The following is a 21,508-nucleotide window of genomic DNA, read 5'->3' as shown; positions in this document are numbered from 1 at the left end:
CAGCAGATGTTGACAATAAAGCTTCCTCATCTGAGAGTCTGAAACTGCAATGAATATTATCAATGAGTCCCAACACAAACGAACAAAAAGGAAGAACCACCACCAGACCCACTGACCTTTGCGAGGCTGTTTCTGTGTGTGATAAAGTCGCAGGATGGTAAAGGTGAAGGCCAAGTGGATCTGAGGCGGGGGAGCAAATAGTTAGGTGGGTCCAGCATCCAGAATCACTTACATATTGATCATGTGAAACTAAAAATAACCAGCAAGGCTACACGTCCATCCTTCCTCTATTCTATTTCTGTCTCTGCTCAATAGCTCAGGAGTTACGACCATCAACAACCGACCTTCGCTTGGGATCCATAGCTAGGGTACCGCCATCCCTGAATACTGCAAACTGGCCCACTGCACTGCCAACAACACGTATCGACGCCACGCTATTATCTCCTATTTCTGAAACACGATATTGTGTCGCTATATATAGATGCATCTCTTAGTAACCTTTTAAAGCTTCAAGTGGCTCTTAAGGCTTTTACTCCTGTAGTGGTGAAGCGCGGTCATGTTTTGAGGTGACAGCCTTATTAACATACATAACCAGCTATTCCGTCCATGGCGTCCCGCTGGTCACCTTCACTCCAACCCGTGACGTGCGATAGACAAGCAGATTATCAGGTAAACATTTTCATTTCTACTTTCATATTCAAATCTATGAATTTTTTTTTTGTGTTCTGGTTTTCTACACGACAGGGGCTTTAATGAATGGGTTGTTTGATAATTCCAATATCAGCCTACGGTTTTGCATTATCAAGTAAAAGTTTTAATTTCTATTCGAATAATCAAATCGAATTTCATAATAAGTGATACGGTCTTCTACACGATAAGGTTCATCACAAATTTTTAATGATGATGATGATGATGTTGATGATGATGATGATAATGATAATAGTAATAATAAAATAATAATAATGATAATAATAACAATACTACTATTAATAATGAAACTATCCTTCAAAGATTTTCATAATCAAGTAATCGTTTTTATTTCTATTTACAAAGTCAAATTTACGAGTTTTATTCATTTTCATTATTATCAGCCAAAGGGTTTTTCATTGTTTACCTTCTTTTTTCTTCTTCTTCTTCTATGTGTAGCGCAATGTGTCACTGGCCATTGGGTGTAAGCGTCGAACACACGTGCATCGAGTAAGGCATTTCAACAAGCCAGATAAGTCACTGCTGCATCGGTGACATCAATAATAGGAGATGAACTTTGACAAGCCAGATCACTCGCTGTTTGATTTGTGATATGAATCTTTACGGGGGAAAAGTGAAAGTCAGTCCAATTTGTCAGGCAAGCTCGTTTACGAGCAAGACTGTGCCGGTCAACATTAACCTCAAGAAACTACACCAACTTATAACATCTGATAATTTTCCTCCGTAAATTCACCTGAAGCTGGTGAAAGTTTTGAACTCAAGGCCACCTGTGTTTCCCTTTGTTTACCCAACGCCACCTTCATTAGTCACCTGGCACGCTGCTGGATTCCTCTTATATACTATAATAATTCAGCGTCGGAAAATATTGTAATGCGTTGACGTTTTGTGGCATAGTGAGGCTATGAAGTGCTTGTATATGGAATTGTCAGAGGGTGGAGTGTGATGGGAGGAGTGTTCCAATCCAGATGAAGGAAAAAGATGATAGGAGGGGTTAGTGGAGAAGAGTGGCGGAAGCAATAACGGAGAAAGGTTATGAGAGAGCAGTAACGCAGATGAGATGGACGTGGCAGGGAGGTGGAGGTGGAGAGGAGTGGGGTAGTGAGGAGGTTAGTGAAGGAACTGGATGGTGAGGGAGGCAGCTGGGAGGGGATGGCGTGGTAGGCAGTGAGGGAGGTGGGGGAGATATGTTGATCTGGCGAGGAAAGTGACAAACAACAACCTTCTATCATGTGTCTCCTGCATCACTGTTTCTTCCCACGGCTATGTCATATAATTTAATTTGTATTTGTGTGTTAACGTGTGGCGACGCGTGCTCACGCTGTGCTTGCTTGTGTTTCAGGCGTGCTGGGTGTATAGTGACTGGGCGACGCGGCCGGCTCACTAAATATAGAGCTGGCAAGCGGAGGCTCCGGTTGGTGCTGCTCCCTCTACTGCTGGCGGACACTGGTGCTGCCCCGCCCCCGCTGGCCCACTTCCCTCCCCACCGCCGCCGCTGCTGCTGCGCCACACCGAGGCTCAACACCTGCCTTGCCTTGCCTCACCAAGATGAATTCGCCAAGAAACCACCCACGGGTGACCTTCCGCCACCCTTTACGAGCCTGACTATAGCCCTCCAGGGAACCCCTGACCCGACGGGTCACGGCGCAAGTAAGGCTCCTGGCAGTTGGTGGTCGCGCAGGGTGCCAGTGCAAGGCAGGTGCCAGTGTCACAGTGAGCGAGTGTGGGCATCACTCCACAGTAGTGTGGTTAGTGCACAGTGAGACAGATTTCGGCAAAGTGAGACAGTGCAAGTGATGTTGTAGAAACCATGCCCGTACCGCCATCCTCGCCCTCCGTGGGCACAAGGTACTCCACCTACAGTTCTTACCGTAGTCCGTCCTCGTCCTCCTACTTGGGACGCACCACCTCCCTCGATCGCACCCCGTACACCACCACCAGTACCTATGGAAGCACCTACTCCAGCAGTGCCTACGGTGGGTACAGCAATTACTCAAGTAGTAAATATTCACTTCCGCCGCGACCCTCTTACTCGGCGTCGTCCGACACGTATCGCAGCAGCCGCAGCTTGCGCCAGTCCCCGGCGAGGCCTGCCTACTCGAGGATTAGCTCCGACTCACACCTGGAAACGTCATCGCCATCGTCGTCATCGTCAACTTCTCGCTACACTTCTCGATATTTACGGGATTCATCTGCCTCTCGAGACTCCGGGTATGGATCGCGCTTCACCTCGCGAGATCGCTCTGTCGACTATGTCAACGGTAACTCTTACGACACGAGCCACTTCGGGGCGACGCCTTCTTCCTACGCCAGCAATTACCGTTGGGAGTCCCTCCACAAGAATAAGACAGAGGAGAGCGACCTCACTAGTCAGAACGGCGACGCAGAAAAGGTGAGGATAACTGACCGAATCCGAGCCTTCGAGACGCGCACTCCGGCCAGGGAGAACGGCCTGGGCCTGCTGGCAGGGCGGGAGAGCCTCACCTCCTCCCGTGACTACGCCTCTGCTTCAAGTCGAGTCACCACAGGGCGGGATAGCAGCGTGACCCGCCGTCGCGGTGCCGTCCTCTCCACTGACACTTCCTCCCGCTCTCCATCCGCCCATAAGACCTCCACTGAAAACATTCTGAGGGAGAGTCGCGATGGGAGCAGCAGCAGTACCAGCACCACCAAATACGAAGGAGCGGAGGGAAGGCGGCCCTCGGTGACGGAACTGTGTAGGAAGTATGACACCAACCACAACGTGACCAACGGCGTGGGTCGACAGGATGATGAGGGGGAGGGCAGTGATGGCAGTGGGTACTCAAGCGAGGCAGCTCACCGGGCTCTGGACATCTCGTCTATCACCTCAACTCGCAAACGTACCGACGCCTCCTCCCTCAGTGACCGTACAGACTCCCCCACCACCCTCCGCCTCGATTCTTCAAGCAGCGGCCGCGTCAGCTCGCCTGTGTCCGTGGGCAAAGACTCCCCCGCCAAGAGCCGCTTGGATTCCCCAGCGCGCTGCCGTCGGGATTCCCCCAGCAGGAGGCGAGTGGATTCCTCTGGCGACAGGGACGGCCGCTCCTCCCCTCTCGTCAATGGGGTATTAGATAAGGTATGTGACGCCAATGGTTCCTTGGCGCTTTCCTCTCCCCATCATCCTCACCCTCTGCTCTCCTCACTCCCTTCACTCTCACCTCCTTTATCCTATTCGTAACTCCCTCATTCCTCATATCTTCACTCTCTCTTACACCACAGTTCCCTCTTCATTCCCACCCTTTCCTCCACACCGCAGCCTTCATTCCCATCTTCTTTGCCTCTCCATCAACACACCCTATTTCCTGCTCCTCCCTTTCTCCTCCATCACCCACGCTGTGAAGTAAATATTTCTCAGGCGTGGGAGGAAAAAAAAAAAAGAGAGAATGTGAATTTTTGCAGAGACTTTTTCTTATCGAGGACATGAAACTGGATACGTCTCGCCTCCAAAACCGTACTTTCCCCCAGTGTCCTCGGGGTGAGGGAGAGACGCGCACTCTCCCCCACCTAAAGTACCCACTCGGTTTCTCATCCTCCATTGCACGACGTAAATAGCTTTTGTGTCACACTAATGAAATTCAGCGACGTCCAGTTCAATGCACGCATGCACAAAAAAGAAAAAAAGAAAAGAAAAAAGAGAAGGAGCAGCTTCAGACCGCCGGTACCTACACACAGAAGAGAAAGAAGCCTGTGTTTATTCTTTTCCTTTCTTTGGTGTTTCCCTTAGTTTCCTGTAACAAAATCGAACTGCCTCAGAAAAATGAAAACCAGGGTAACACCAGTCACATTTTTTTTTCTGCTTTGTGGAATTAATGCAAGTTTTAAAATTTACTGCAACATTTTACAATTATTTTTACCATGGTCTTGGTTTGGCAGCCTCCCCAGCCTGCTGGCCTGCGGGAGGAGAGTATCTTGGCCGGGAGGGTGTGTACGTAGTCAACCGATGAGAAGAAAAGGCTGAGGCAACATGGCGTGTGTGTTGTTTCAGTAAGTACGTCACAGAATGACGCTGACCTGCGCGGCGTGGCCCGTGTCAAGTGTATCGCGTTGCAGCCAAACACGTCCTGCGCTGCATCACCGCTGTGTTTCATCTTGGTTCCGGCCACGCCACTGCCGCACACTTCACTTGCACGCTGGTTAATCTTACTCCTCACGAATTCCCGAACACAGTTTGTACCTTGCAGTATATCACGGGAAAAACACCCACCCAGTCACACTCACTCACACACACACACACACACACACACACACACACACACACACACACACACACACACACACACACACACACACACACACTAACAAATTATGTATATTAGTGTGTATATACTCGTAAAAAACAGCAATGATGATGACAGCAGGCAAATTATATCACTGAAACATCTGGAAATCGCCTCAGCACAGCAGCTCAAACACCTTTACGTCATGTTGCAAGGAAAGTGATGCGTAACGAGGCTTTCATACATGTACTCAGATGCGTCGCTTCGTACATAAATAACTAGATTTTCATTAAAGGCTCTGAAGAAGAAGTAGAACAATGAAACAGCAGAAATATACTTCTCGTAATACTATTCTTTTGTACAATTAATTGCCCTTTTTATATTACTGTCGTTTGTTGCCCTTATAGCCAGAAATTCTTACAACATACAAAGAATAAAATAAATAAATTGCACCAAATTATGATGATTAATTAAACGGCACTGACAAAGTTATAAGTAAATTCCATTTTCCAAATTTTCAATAGGATTCTAGTTTCTGGAAAGGTAAACTAAAATAAAAAACAAAACAAAAATAAATTAATAAAAAAAGATATCATCCAGACCACCACCCTCGGTATTAACTGGCTTCTAGATGTCAATACAGTAACCCAACACGTGTAGGTCCAAAGGAATCGGGACATGCAACCGTAACGTTACCCTTCCTCACGCGTCGATGGGCAATTCAGAATTTAAAGATTCCCAACACCGTGCTATTCTAGTGAGCTCGACCTTTTGGAGCCCATTCTGGTGCTCCGCGATGTATCTATTAGCGACATGCATGAACTGCTAACACTTCCGTGACGACGGGAAATAATATTGATGGTTGAAATATGATGCTGGTGGCGTGACTGTACATGAACATATATAGAAATTGTTTTATTTCTTTATATTCTTGCTGGCCTGCTTATACAAGTTTATTGAGGTACGATTTTACACACACACACACACACACACACACACACACACACACACACACACACACACACACACACACACACACACCAAATCAGTGTGTCCAAGATGACTTCACAAGCGATACACTTGACTACTACCATATCTGTTCATTATAATATACCAGGAACAAGTGAACCAAATTGAACAGGCCACGCCTAGCAGGATGCCTGGGGCCGGTATTACAGGAGCCTGTTTGTGTGTGCATGGCAGTCTGCGGAAGAGGAGGTAAGCGTCATGGCGGCCGACAGCTGCTCCTCTTAGTGACGGGGAACAGTCTGCCGGCCGGCAAGACGCCACTCCGCCTGACGTGTTGACTGGAACTTATCGTGTCGCCGGAGAAGCACGCTCAAGTGGCGGGGCGTCTCTGGTGTTGCCTGACGGAGGTGGTGCATCAATTGGCCGTTTATCCCGCAGCCCAAGGTACGAGGGGAGATAGAGGCCGGTTACAACGGGACCCGAAGTCGGTATCGAAGAGATCGAGTGAAGGAGCGAGTAGCGGAGAGGCTGAGCCGCGAGGTAACGTGTTCTTGCTGACCCTCGAAGCCTGAGTTCTGCTTTCACGCACCTGCTCACAGCCCGCGAGACTAACGTTGTTACCTGGTAGCTGTTTGATAGCCACCCTCCCTAACGCAGCTAATCTTTCCTCTAGAATAGAGCTAATGGCTGAGTGGAGCTCTCATAGATGACGTTTTTCTTAGACTAACTCTATAGTGAGTCCTATATCAGGTGCTGGAGGGGTGACGTTACCCTGACCTAAGAGCGCCTGGAGGGATACAGTGCCGCTGGAACTTTATAGTCTTTTTCAAGTTTTGTACATGCTTTTTTTATGTAGATCCAGACATTTCTCGTTATGGAATCTTGGTACATTCTTGCTTCAATAATTTTCCATACGCATGTTACGTGTCGCTGTGATGGTTCTTGGACTGCTGTAAGTTTGTTCTGCTAGGATGAAATGTGTTAAGGTAAACATTAATTTTGGAAGCATTACTGAATTTTGTAACAATCTTGTCTCCGGCAACACAGGGAAGGCTTGTGCTTGCCGCGATGTGCTGATCCTCTTTCTTCCATACATTTGTTTTTATGGCCTTATTCCCTTCTCAGAACACATCAGGTACAAAGCCGCCCCTATTGCACTGTGGCTTTGGGTACTAACCTTTCTGGGTAGATTTAGCGAGGTACTTACAATGAGTGACAGGTGAGGCAGGTGAGAGGGGATCGAATAACTCAAATTTCCTACCCCTCGAATATTCCAATGTTTTATAAATAATATTTCCTATGATAAATTAGGTTAGGTAAATTTTTCCAGTCGACGTTCCACCGATAAGATTTCCTTCCACAATAATACTCCCAGTGATGGGTTAGGTCTGGTTAGATTAGGTTGCTGGAATTTACCCTATGGGAGAAATAAATGTTGATAAATTTACGTTGGTGAGAAAAGAATAGACAACAACCATTTCGCAAGACATTACAATATTTCACTATTATTATTATGACCACCATTACATAAAGCCACTGTGAACTATAGGAAAATTAATTAGGTATACCTCTTTATCTAACAAAGAATGGGACAGCCCATTACACTCATGTGTGACATTGTACAGTACCATTGTTAATATCACGTCATACTACACCGGAAACACTGTACACAAAGAAACTTACGTACACCTCTTCATGTAAAAAGAGATAAGTCATAACACCTTGCGTGACATTACAGTGTTCTACCGAGAATATTATGAACAATACGTAATCTTACACCAGGGTCACTTTGTACTAGGAAACTTCTGTACACTCTCTACTGGCGGGAAGCGTGCCTCGGGTTTTCCGCTGGTCATTGGTGTCCCAGAGGCGTGACAGCAGCAGGAAGGAGGGCACGGTGCTGGTGGTTGGCCAGGGGGAGCCGACAGCCGGGTTGGGGTCCGGTGGCTGAGTTAAAAAACAAGTGTATTCTTGGGTACCTCTGGTAGTGTGCCAACGTGTGAGACGCTGCCCTGTGCCACCTCCAGCCGTGCCCCATATAGCTCCTGCCCTGACCACTCACTGCACGTCTCTCTCTCTCTCTCTCTCTCTCTCTCTCTCTCTCTCTCTCTCTCTCTCTCTCTCTCATGCAGTAGGTACATGTACATATTTATATTTTTACAAGAAAGAGAAAATGTAAGCAGCGCCACGAAGCACGAAGGTCGCGGGGAGTGAACCATTACAGGGCGTCTACCCTTCTCTCTCAGACCCGTATTCGTATTCAGAAACGCTTTGCTCACTCCCCACAACTATTTTCATATGCCAGAGAGATGATTAGCCGGTTCTAGTTACTAAAGTAGATATGTTGTTATTCTGTCACTAGAACCATAGAATCATCTTTTAAAAATCCTTGTAACTATAACAAGAGCCTATTGAAAGCAATGCGGATACAGTGCAAAAGTGTGACTCTCCTTCATTATATTAAGTAGTGTTTAATTTCTTTTCTACTTTCCTATCATTTCCTTTCTGTGAATGTGTACCAGCAAGATTCATAATACAATAGTTCTTTTGTCTTCCTACTTTCCCCTCGTCGTAATGTTTTCCTGCAGCGAAATGTGTGGCGCAGCACTAGCCTGGCTTTCCTTTACGTCTTGGCCGTTGTGCATTACCACACATCAGCTGTGCTCGGAGGAAGGGATCAAACACCCATAGACTTGATGAATGCCTACCAGTTTCGAGGGAGAAGTGACTCGTGACTATTCCTCTCCGTCTCTGTCCTTCTGTCATTCTCTTCTCTCGAAGAGTAGATGTTACAATTTTCAGGTTATGTAAGGGATGTTACGAAATATGTTTTAATCTCATTCATACTTATTTATGTTGTGTTTGCGAGTGGTGGATGTTACGTTATCAACTCAAGTCTCATTGATAGAAAGTGATAACGTCACAGATTTTGAAGCCTGACTGAAGTACCTGTTCACACACACACACACACACACACACACACACACACACACACACACCGCGTAGTGTAGTGGTTAGCACGCTCGACTCACAATCGAGAGGCCCGGGTTCGAGTCCCGGCGCGGCGAGGCAAATGGGCAAGCCTCTTAATGTGTGGTCCCTGTTCACCTAGCAGTAAATAGGTACGGGATGTAACTCGATGTAACTCGAGGGGTTGTGGCCTCGCTTTCCCGGTGTGTGGAGTGTGTTGTGGTCTCAGTCCTATGAGCTCTGAGCTCGCTCCGTAATGGGGAAGACTGGCTGGGTGACCAGCAGGCGACCAAGGAGGTAAATTACACACACACACACTTCTCAGATTTCTGATACATTTTCTATAAGTTATCCCTTTAATGTTTTCTGTAGGTGGCGTTCGTGTCTTTCTTACAACCTTAGACTTTATTCTCCAACTTTTGGTGTCTTATGCTGACAACTTTTAACAGGCTGTTGTGAGTGCGAGTTGGTTAGCTTTTCAACGGTACTGTCATGATTGTAGTAACTTTTCAATAAGAACCATGTATGACCAATAGGGAAGAAACAATTATGAGAGGCTTCAAGAGGGTTTTCGTAACCCTAGTAATAGTTCAACAAGGAACATTCCTCACTAACAGAAAGAGAAGAAAAAGAAAAACCACACATGATAACTCAGCCAATCGTCACTGTGGTCTTTGAAAACAATCTTGGTAAGGGAAAGATGTGCTTATAGTTATGATAACTTCGACCGCCACTGCTTCTTCTCAGCTTCATATTCTTGTGAAAGTTTGTAAGAGGATGTTGAAAGGCTACACTTACAGCAACAAGTGCCATGGAATGTCGCTAAATTTTTTTTCAGTGTCTCTAGTTTAACTTGTGATGAGTCAATGCGCTTGAAGTTGATGAAAAAATGACATTTAGTACTATCAGTGAAAGGGTTTACATCTTAATTAAATATCTAGTAAAGCTGTTGCGTACTTGAAGTTTATTTTGAGTCAAACTGCCTGACGTTGCTGGAATAAAACACCACGTACAACAAGCCCCATATTGAGGAACACTTCCCTCTCTCACCGAAACCATTTTCAAAGACCATATAGACGATTAGCCGAGTTCTAAAGAGTATTTTCCTGTTAATAAGGTAGGAAACTTGTTAATATGTAACTAGAATTACAGAAACATCCTTAAAAACCGTGTCACTTCAATAGAAGCCCTTTGAAATAATAGTGAAGGTGCAGCGCGGAAGTGTTTCAGAATATGGGCCCAAAGTCACAAGATTAAATGCTACGGGTGATGCACTCCCCACTCTTAGATTTTCTCCTTCGGGTCACTGCACTGATGGAGTTGCGTCATTCATTACGTGAAGCTCAGATGCGCAGGTGAATTTTAGCGCCTCGCTCGAGTTCCCTTTAAATCTCACCACGTGCGTTAATCTACTCACATCCGCCCCTCTTCGGTGTGACCTTGGCAGCACACGTACGTTCTTGTTCTGGTCCAGTACGTCACAAGGAAGTCATTGCTCTCTCTGTGCTGATGTCAAATTTCATGGTTGTGTTATTAGATTTGGTCTTATTAGTAGTTCTACATTTGTTTTTTTTCATTTTGCATCATCATTAACTTCCTGTTCTTATTTCTCTCGCTGTTCTTATTATTGTTCTTCCTGCTTTGTCCATCATCATCATCATTACCAGCTTTTTATTCAACTTCTTCATATTATTCCTATTATTATTATTATTATTATTATTATTATTATTATTATTATTATTATCATCATCATCATCATCATTATTACGCTACTTTACAATTATCACAATCATCACCATTGAACATCATCAATACGAGTGTCATCAGTATAAAGATTTTACAATATATTTTGTTACACTTTATCATCCATGTTCTCATTTTCTCTTGACGCTACGTGAGAACATTGCAAGCATTGCGTTTTCTTTTTGTTTTAGCTCTTACTCACACGATCTTTAATGGCAGATAAAATTTCTCTTTTTATTTCCTTCTTGTTTTCTGGCACACTCAACTATTTTTTAAAACTTGGTCACTTCGCATTACTAGCCCTTCAAGTCATGGGTTATTTCACTATTTTTTTCACCAGTATTTCTTCAGCTTTGGTTAACGTGCAACTTTATTATTCTCTCTCTACATATTATGAAATGCTATTATATGGGTCAGTAAGTAGAGAATAATAATAATAATAATAATAATAATAATAATAATAATAATAATAATAATAATAATACAAATATATCAATCGTTTTAGATTACAGAATTATGTAACGTACGTCTTTCTATTTAACAAGTATTGCTCTCTCGTAGTTTTTATATGTGTGCACCTTATCTTTATATGATTAGATGTCTTTTAAAGGTTCCTGATAATGCATACCTATTCATCTATCAGCCATCTTTCATCAGTGTACTTATATCAATCTGTTTTTCTATCCTTCTGTCTCGTCATCCACATCCACCATTAACATTCACTTTTCCTTTCTATTCATATCTATCTTAACTCCACCTGAGCCTTTACTGTTTGTTTTATACTAAACTTTTATCATATTCTTCCATCTTTATATATATTTTTTTCTTCTTGTCTAGCTAAGCCTTCACTATTTATGATCTATTTTCATATCAGTATCTAATAATCTTCAGAATATCTTTTTATCACGTAATTGTTGAGTCAAGTGTGAAACTTCCCTCTATCCAATCCTTTATTTTTTTTCCATCTATCTATAATTTTGAAGTTTTTACATATTTACACATTTATGATCAACTCTATTTACATTTTCTTTTTTTCTTTTTATCTTTCATTTGCACATCTTTGAATCAAACCAAACGTGAAACTCCACTTTTTTTTGTATATATTTATAATTTTCAAGTATTTTTTTTTATCTATTTATAATTTCAAAGTCTTTACACATTTACACATATAACATCAACTCTATTTACATTTCCTTTTCTCATTTAGTTTTTCATGAGGGCATCTTTTGAAATAAGAGCGTAAAATAAAAAATAAAAAATTAATCTATTTATAACTTTGAAGTCTTTACACATTTACACATTTATCACCAACTCTATTTACATTTCCTTTTTCTTTTATTCATTCATGAGCTTATCTTTAAAATCAAACCGAGCGTGAAATTATTTTTTTTCCTTCTTTATAGTGTCCGAGTCCTTCCCTCATCGCTTCATGGCTCTAGAACACATCCATCTCTCCTTTCCCTTTGTTCGCATCCACTTCAGCTTCATAAAACAGGCCGCCGAGACCCACGCCCCCCCTTATCCCTCGCGCTGCGCTTTATGGCACCATTCCATCACCTGGTGGCTCGGGTTACTGTCCTCCTTACTGCCCAACGTTTCCCCTGGCACTCTCTCTCTCTCTCTCTCTCTCTCTCTCTCTTGGTAGCTTATCATAAAATAGCCTCTTAAAGGTCTATTGTGGTTTTGTTCTTGCTTTGTTTGTTTCTTACTCTTTTCCTTTCCTTTTCTTTTCTTTTCTTCCTCTCTCCCTTTCTTTTCCTTTCTTTCTTTTTTTTTCGGCTTAAGTATAAGTCTCTCTCTCTCTCTCTCTCTCTCTCTCTCTCTCTCTCTCTCTCTCTCTCTCGTTATGTCATCATTGCCGTTGTTGAAACTTGTGACGTCGAAATATCTATCAATCAACCAATCAGTGAATCTCTCTCTCTCTCTCTCTCTCTCTCCCCGTGATAGTGCAGGTGTCTGATAGAATCTAAATCGATGAAATGCATTTACGTAATGAGAATTGAGGAGGTTGACGCACCAAGATTATCAGGGCGCCGCCACATACTGCTCCATCAGGCAAAACGAGTCGTCCTTATTCTATGAGTTCAAATCAGCCAGCCTTGTTCTGCCAAATGTGACGTCACGTGACCCCGATGTGGTGGCGCCTTTTAAAGCAATGGGTCACTCAGCAATCTGTCAGACGGCTTGTGATTCTGTGACGTAAGTGTATCAGTCACTACACACCCAGTCTGGTAAAGGGCTCGTGATTTTTTTTTTTTCTATAACGTAGGCATGTGTTGTGCTGTAGGTTTTAGGAAAGTCTTACAGCGCTAGGCTTTACTATACTATGTTCCTTTGTTTGAGGTATCTTAATATATTCATCTATACCTACCCACTAATAACAGGCCAGCATACTGAGACGCTGCATTCTCTCAAGGACTAAGTTCAGTGGTCAGAAAGTTAAGTAATCGGACCTTCACGGATCTTACCCTACCCAAACCCACGTAAAATGCAGAATCCTTTTTTAAACTATCACAGCTGCACAATCCTAATAACTTCCACTTCATCCCATTAGAGTAAGACTAGTAGAACCGTGTAACTACTGTCCTCAAGTCCTGTCTCTGTTATCTGTGTCAAAATGCGGTCACACGTTGATGTTACAAAAGAAACTAAGGAAAGATGCTAGAAAACCTCAGGAATACACTCGTTGTTCTGATAGAGAGAGAGAGAGAGAGAGAGAGAGAGAGAGAGAGAGAGAGAGAGAGAGAGAGAGAGAGAGAGAGAGAGAGAGAGATTAATCATTCTAGGTTATCATGAGTAAGGTCTTCTAGGTGATAACAAGTTCCTCTTTTTAGTCTTTGGGCTGAGAGAGAGAGAGAGAGAGAGAGAGAGAGAGAGAGAGAGAGAGAGAGAGAGAGAGAGAGAGAGAGTAGGTGTGATCGTTCATGTATGACTGATATTCCTGGCTGGTGAGGAATGCGGGAAGTGCGTGCAGTCTGCTTTACATAATTCGCAAGTTTGTTTTTCATTTGGTTACTAAGAAACAAAGTGAGCAAGATGCGTGGAGGAATGTGCGATGAACTGACCAATTTTCACGTCCCCCTGTCCTTTTTTTTTTTTCTTTCTTTTTCAGGTGTGTGTGTGTGTGTGTGTGTGTGTGTGTGTGTGTGTGTGTGTGTGTGTGTGTGTGTGTGTGTGTGTGTGTGTGTGTGTGTGTGTGTTTTAAGAGGGATTAAACAGGAATGGATGGGTGAAATCAACTAATTCCTTCCTTCATAAATAAAATGTTATAATGCACTAGTGTAACATTGTCTATCTGTCTTATCTTATCCAATTACGAAAGAAAATTAAGCACTATTGAACTCCCAGAATGGCAGATAAAACAAATAAAAAGTAAATGTGACAAATCTCAGTACGTACTCTACATTTATCTATAGTTGTCAGCTTAAAACTCTAAAGCAGCACTGTGAAGAGATGTGTCGTTATTTATTTATTTTTTTATCAATAGTAAAGTTAAATATACAGTGTTTTTATTTTTTATGTAAGGTGGCTGCAGAGGACGAACAGGACGAAGAGAGGCGGAGGAGGAGGAGGAGGAGGAGGAGGAGGAGGAGGAGGAGGAGAAGGAGGAGGAGGAGGAACCGCGTGTGAGTCCATTAATAACAGATTAAACTTACACCATCTGACTCCATGTACTCTTACCCAACCGTATCCTTGAGAAAATAAGAACGAAAAAAAAGAATAATAATAAAAAAAAAAAAAAAAAAAAAAAAAAAACACCGGAGTATATGAGGAGGAACACTACAATAACACTCGTGGATGATAATGCACACTATTAGGGTTTTGTATATACGAGTAGTCTTAGGCTTCGTAATCTATTGGTGTGTGTACGTATGTATATGTAACGATAAAGATTAGTCGTGTGTGTGTGTGTGTGTGTGTGTGTGTGTGTGTGTGTGTGTGTGTGTGTGTGTGTGTGTGTTTGTTTTCACGCGTTCATATTTCTCGCTAAAAAAAAAAGGAAGAGAAGACTAAAAAGAAATTCCAACAGTCAGTGTGTGTATGTGTACGTGACACTTGGAGTTCAGGTGATCGGTAAAGTCAGTAAGAATCATCAAGAGTCATCGGTGGGGTCCAAAGAGCTTTTTACCGGTAATGTTCCCCATCCGTGCGTGCTGCAGTCTCAAGGTCACCTATCCTCCTTCCCTCACCTTCCTGCGCCGAACCCAGGATGCAGGCAGCGTGCAGGGCCGCCACACACGCAACCTGCACGAGCGCCCTAATTTTTCTCCTCCGTGTGTGTGTGTGTGTGTGTGTGTGTGTGTGTGTGTGTGTGTGTGTGTGTGTGTGTGTGTGTATTGCTGCCTCTACGTGTAGGAACGATATGATTTTCCGCTCCTTAAATGCTGTTATTGTTATTGTAACCTACTTTTCCGGCCTCACGTTCTCTGTCTGAAGTGAGTCCCACCTTAACTGTCAAGATTGTCCCTTACTAGTAGTAGTAGTAGTAGTAGTAGTAGTAGTAGTAGTAGTAGTAGTAGTAGTAGTAGTAGTAGTTCAGCTCTCTTAAATATAAAACGTATTTAAGGTTTTGATTCGTCATCAAATTCGCGCTCTTCTTAGAATAAAGGAACACAAGAGTCTCCTTTGTTCTCAATTCGTAACCAGGTCGTAATAGGTGAAGGGAGGGAGGGAGGGAGGGAAGGAGGGAGGTAGAGAGGTAGGGAGATAGAAACAAGCCAGAGGAAGGAGGAGTGCCAAGAAGGAGGAAGAGATCGGGAAGAGGGACAGAAGTTAGGGTTAATGGTATATACGATTGGATAGAGATGATGTAGGAGAGAGAGAGAGAGAGAGAGAGAGAGAGAGAGAGAGAGAGAGAGAGAGAGAGAGAGAGAGAGAGAGAGAGAGAGAGAGAGAGAGAGAGAGAGAGAGAGAGAGAGAGAGAGAGAGAGAGAGAGAGTTAAGAAATAATATGGAAGTTTGGAGGTGAAAGAGGAAGGTGGAGGAAGAGGAAGTAAAGCTTAATAGAGGTGAAGAGAGAGAGAGAGAGAGAGAGAGAGAGAGAGAGAGAGAGAGAGAGAGAGAGAGAGAGAGAGAGAGAGAGAGAGAGAGAGAGAAAATACTACTGAAGAAACTAAAACGAATGCAAATTTTCTAGAGGAAGAGTTTGACGAGGTTACCTGAGGAACTTCAAGGGAACAGTTCAGAAAGGTGAGAGAGGAAGAGAGACTTAAAGATAGGATATAGTGATGCTGTGGGAGGGGGTGGTGGCGCAAGGGAGACTTGGGGGATTGTACCAGTGTGAGGGGGAGGGTAAGGGAGTGCTGAGGGGGCGATGAGGGTGCCAGGGGATCTCAAGGACAGTGGTGGCGTCGTGACTCTTACATAACGGAGGGGTTAAAGGGGAAATGGTGCCCCTCCCCTTCCCTACCTTCCTCTCCCTCATCCTCCCTCAAGTTAAGAGATGTTTGATATGAGTGCTATTGTTAAATGCTACTGCTGTTGATGCTGCTGCAATTACTTCTAGTACTACCACTGCTACCGTTAGTGTTGTTATTGCTACTCCTGCTACTACTATGACTTATCACAACTACTATTATGACTTCGACAACTACTACTACTACTACTACTACTACTACTACTACTACTACTACTACTGCTGCTGCTGCTGCTACGTACTACTACTACTACTACTACTACTACTACTGTTAATGTAATATTCACACTATTACAGTAATAAGTTCTCGTAGTCTGGCGTTCATAGTAGTAGTCCATTGTTATAGTCTTCGAATAAAAAAAATCCTGCTAATACGTCAAGTCAAGGTTCTTCTTTTGTAATGTGGAAATACCATCTTCGAGGCGTTTTCATTTGTCATGTTGTTTTTCTCGCTCCACCAGCAGGCGTGGAGTGTGTGTGTGTGTGTGTGTGTGTGTGTGTGTGTGTGTGTGTGTGTGTGTGTGTGTGTGTGAGGAACATGTTTCAGGCAGTTATGGATTTTCTGATTATGCAGCAACATTAATTCTACATAAAATATGAGTACACGAGCTACGATCTACTCAGCATAAAGGGGAAAAGTCCTGCAACAAGGTTCACACTCACTCAGTCGACTGGTCGCGCGGTGGACGTTACGCAACCGTGAAGGTGTGTTGATGTGGTTACGTCAGGTGGGGGAGTACCCGGTGAAGTATGACGTCACGGGTGTTTGATGCTGTAGGGATAATAAATGTCTAGGTTATAATGTTGTTCTGTACTAATGTGTGTGTGTGTGTGTGTGTGTGTGTGTGTGTGTGTGTGTGTGTGTGCGCGCGCTCCCACGTCACATGTAGTACAAGTGTATGTGTGTGTGTGTGTGTGTGTGTGTGTGTGTGTGTGTGTGTGTGTGTGTGTGTGTGTGTGTGTGTGTGTGTGTGTGTGTGTGTGTGATATATATAAATATATATATATATATATATATATATATATATATATATATATATATATATATATATATATATATATATATATATATATATATATATATATATATAAGGAGCACATGAAGAAACGTTCTCACGGGCTGGTGAATAAAAGTATTAGTGGAGGGGGGACTGAGGGCTGCTGATGGAATGTGAAAAGATAGACCCCGCCCCTGGTGACCTGCCAAATGCCGCCAGATGAGGCCGGTGTTAGAAGTGTTAGGTGAAAGTGCTCTTCACAGTTGCAATGTTGTAGGTATAACTTTGTTTCATGTGACTGCCGCTTTTACTTTATTCTTCACGTAGATGCACACATTTACTGGTTGTGTCACGACAGAACAAGCAGGCGTGGATAATAGAAGAAGTGTGTGTTGTGTGAGCGCGGGCAGCGGGGAGTGATAACAGCTGTGAGTGGAGTAGTGGTGGTGGTGGTGGACTGGTGGTACTGGGCAGTACTTGCTAGACTGTGTTGCGTGTAGTGCGGTGTCTGTTCCACCTCCATCCCATTTTTTTTATTAAGACTACCATCACATCGTTTTAGTGACTGTTTACTTTTTTTGTTAGTGTTACCTGATACACACACTTAACTTCCGCTATATTAGAACGTAAACAAGTGTTAATGAATCGGGAATACAAGTTATGGAATGTGAACTGTTAGCAGCATCATTACGCAAGTGAACGCAGTGAAGATTTCCTAAGAAGATGGAATGAGGAGCAGGACAACATTAACTCACTCTTACTGATACCCACCGCTACACTGACTGCACGACAACCAAACACCTACACAGTTAGCAAGTTACTCGCCAGCCAGCCAACCCAGCCCACTGCAACTTACCGTAGTCGTCCTCATTCCTTTGAATCCATCTCCCAACAACTCAAAATGGTCAACCTGAGTTTTCTTCTGTGTTTCTCGGAGGGAGGAAGCAAGTACAAGATCTCCAACTCAATGAAAGAGTTACCGCAGCCTGACGTGTCTCTTGATCGGGAGAGGGATAATGACATCTTGTACAGAGTAAGTTTGAAAGACTCTTGTCATCACAGTAGCCTTTAAATATCCACTAGTATACATAAGTCATTTGTAAGAAGTCAAGATAAGCGTGATGTTTTGATAAGATGCCTGTACTTTTATCACAACTGTAGTGGCCTCCTTCTACTACTGTGTGTGTGTGTGTGTGTGTGTGTGTGTGTGTGTGTGTGTGTGTGTGTGCGCGCGCGCCATTAACGTGATCATTTTGCTGGCGTGTTTATGAGTACTGCAGCGGGTTTGTGTGTGTGATTAATCCAGTTTTTTTTTTTTTTTTTTTTTTTTTTAGTTTGAAAGGTTTAGGATGGAAATGTTCAAATATTTATTGTTTATGTTACTGTTGTTTTGGGAGTAAATATTGTTTGTTTGTGAAATGATTACTGGTGACAGCTATTAATACAGAACGATAAATATCAACCTATCAATTATGTGACATTTCAGAGAGAGAGAGAGAGAGAGAGAGAGAGAGAGAGAGAGAGAGAGAGAGAGAGATTGCAGAGGGTGGAAAAAAAAAAAAGGCAAAAGAAGGTTGCTGTGAAGGTGCGGGGAGGGGGAAGGAAGGAAGGAAGAAAAAAAGTCTGCACATAATAGTAATGTAAGCTCACGCAAGAAGAAAAAAAAATCCAGCCAAGCTGAAGCCCAGCAGAGCTAAGCATTATTTATTACTATGATTAAAGCCTGGTAAGCCTGGCGCACGCAAAGTGTGTCAAGGACTCGTCTGACGTCTTGCCGCGCCGCGCAAGGCCACTACTGCCACGATGCGCGGGGTGAGGGAGGGGCGGGACGGGGACGGGGCTGCTGAGAAGGGTAAGGATGAAGCCCAAGGAGACTAGATGAAACCCTTTGGTAGTGTTCACAGTGAAGGTGGTTGAGGATGACCGTGTTGTCCTTGGCTGTATCTAAAAAGGTCTTTGTGAAGATAAGGTGTAGTAGTCTAGGCCAACAGTAACTCCTACGTGAGAACTGAACGTGTAGGATGGCACTGAAACTTTCTCCTCAACTATGCACGAAAAAAGAGAGAGAAGAAAATGCTGATGGGAAAAAAGGGGGTGGTGGTGGAGCTGAAATAAATAGATATCGGATGTCAGGTATAGTAGTCAGGTCTGAGTCATGCTGCAATGAATAGCAGACGAGCCCTATTCAGGTTTATTGTTTGTTTAGTTCACTGTCATGAGTCATCAACACAATCACTGACAGCAGGAGTGCCGGCGGGAATCAGGTGTGGTCCTGACGCAAGTGTTGTTACGGTAATGTATATATTGGTCTTGTACGTCACCTATACTGTATGTATGTTGATAGGGGCGATCAGCTGAGTCAGGCACGATCCACGTCTTGATGTCATTAATTAAGCTTTGCCGGCATAGTCATTTGGTCCATTCTTGCTTGTTGTTACAGCATAAATTTCTCAGGTGACGATTGATAACTTGTGTTAATTCTCAGCTGCTTGTCTGTATTAATCAACATATTTGGCCGTCAGATATCTGTAAACATAATGAATAGTATATGTTTGTTTACACGTGTTGGTCCTGGCATTGGCTGGGGGCGGAAATATACACAAGTTCCGTTTGATGGCGGTAGCACCTTGGGGTGAACTGTGGACTCAATCTAACGAAGCCACGTGCCGCATTAATTATAACGTTATGGAACGAAGCGGAAGTGTTGGATGGCGGAAGCAAGAGAGAGAGAGAGAGAGAGAGACGCCCCTTCCACCACTACCGGGTTACGGTTAACCTTCTCAGAGGGACGCTGCTGCTGCTGCGGCCACTACGCGGAAGTTTTTGCATCACCCCGATTGCATGACATCACGTGACCATTGTAGGTGTAGGATTGGTGGACGCCCTTCCCTGCGGTGCCTGTGTTTCTGCACCAACTTACTCACCCTCCCTCGTTCCTCCATCTCTTGCAGTCACCGATATATCCGTAGTGGCCACACCTCTCTTCCCACTCTCTGTAATCATCCGGCATCACGTCAACACAAGGGTCGAGGCAGTAAAGGAATAAAGGTTTCAAGGAAGGATAGTATTGGGCAATGGGGGTTGTATTAAATGGCGATACTTGGCAGTGAGCCGGGCCTACATTCCATTCAAGTTGCCCATTCGAGCATATTTTGGGGCTTTACGGAGAAAAATATCAAAACGAATGTAGTTTTTTTTTTTTCAGAATCGGGCTAAAACACTGATTGTTGTCTCCTTATCAATTTTTGTTCTTATATGCATCACTAAAAGGGGATTAACTGATCTTATAGCTAGCAGGAAACTAATGATAATAAAAATGATAATCGTACAGCATCCAGAAGACCTTGGGAAGATCTTGACGTGGTTTTAACTATGACAGAGGGATGGTGGCCGCATTAATAAAAACATTCGTATAATTACACAACACCCCTTCTTGAGAAAATAAAATTAAATAAACAATACCAGCAGCAGCAGCAACGACAATAATAAGTCTATAAACAATTGCACTGAAAGCTTTACTATACACTCCCAATCACTCAACTATACTGTATACAACATCCGAATGAACACAAAAGTAAATACAAAAACTAACTAGGCAAGGAAATTCCACAATATTGCAATAAAACATTCAAACAGCTGCGTGATAAGCCGACGCTGTGTGACAATTAACGCCCAAGAATGCATACGAAAGGGTTGACTCAAGATAAGATTACACTAAAGGCGATAAAAACTAGGAAAAAGAAAACAACAACATGACGCAGTAAGAGAGGATAGCGAGCACCTCACTACCACCTGGCGCCCTCCAAGCATCTCCGTGACCCCGGGGAGCCAGGCAGCGGGCGGGAACAGGTTAGGTTAGTGGGAAAGGTGATCAGAGCGGGGCGGGCATGGGGGTTGGCAATGGGATAGGGGTGGCCGGAAAGAATGGGGCCTTGCTCTAGTTGTTATTTCGGTCAAGGTCACTCATATATATGCGGTATTCTCGTATATTCACCATGTTTATGTATGTGAGCATACGGTATTGTTTCTGAATAACATGTATATCTACTGCAGGAACAACGGTAATAACTGTGACAAAAACAACAACTACAACAATAGCAAGAGCAGCAATACCAACACCACAGCTATTAGAAACATTAGCAACACCATCAGTATTATATCGCTGCCACCACCACCACCACCACCAACAACAACAACAACAACAACAACATCATCATCATCATCATCATCATCATCATCATCAGCAGCAGCAGCAGCAGCAACAACAACATTAGTACTATGCTCTGCTACCAACACCACCACCCCATATTGGACTGAGTTGGGAAAGACAGGGGGCTGCTACGACTGTTCTATGTTAATGTTTAGTTTAACGAAATACAGCCTTGCTATTTGACAGTCTCCATTAGGCTGGTAGGATTTCCTGACGCTGTTGTTGCCAGCCGTTGACTTCCACTCCAACTCATTCCCTC

At 43.6% G+C, this 21,508-nt stretch overlaps 2 protein-coding genes across 6 annotated transcripts in view; one reads left to right on the top strand and one right to left on the bottom strand.

Annotated features, from left to right (window-relative positions):
- LOC123505233 (protein fem-1 homolog B-like) overlaps positions 1 to 16,813 on the bottom strand; it is a 70,064-nt gene extending 53,251 nt beyond the window's left edge. Inside the window, exon 1 of the mRNA XM_045256421.1 lies at positions 16,705 to 16,813. The gene's annotated coding sequence lies outside the window, so the exon portion shown is untranslated. The remainder of the gene's footprint in view (positions 1 to 16,704) is intronic.
- LOC123505232 (ubiquitin carboxyl-terminal hydrolase 2-like) overlaps positions 1 to 21,508 on the top strand; it is a 72,371-nt gene that overhangs the window by 29,063 nt on the left and 21,800 nt on the right. For 4 of the 5 annotated variants that reach the window (XM_045256414.1, XM_045256415.1, XM_045256418.1 and 1 more), the window contains 2 exons: positions 2,048 to 3,802; positions 6,351 to 6,452. In XM_045256414.1, the coding sequence (XP_045112349.1) occupies positions 2,516 to 3,802; positions 6,351 to 6,452 (1,389 nt within the window). In that variant the 5' untranslated portion in view covers positions 2,048 to 2,515. The remainder of the gene's footprint in view (positions 1 to 2,047; positions 3,803 to 6,350; positions 6,453 to 21,508) is intronic. The other variant, XM_045256419.1, reaches the window with a different exon arrangement.

The sequence above is a fragment of the Portunus trituberculatus genome, chromosome 17 (genome assembly GCF_017591435.1).
Source record: "Portunus trituberculatus isolate SZX2019 chromosome 17, ASM1759143v1, whole genome shotgun sequence".
Taxonomy (NCBI): domain Eukaryota; kingdom Metazoa; phylum Arthropoda; class Malacostraca; order Decapoda; family Portunidae; genus Portunus; species Portunus trituberculatus.
This window is presented reverse-complemented; position numbering and strand designations above follow the sequence as displayed.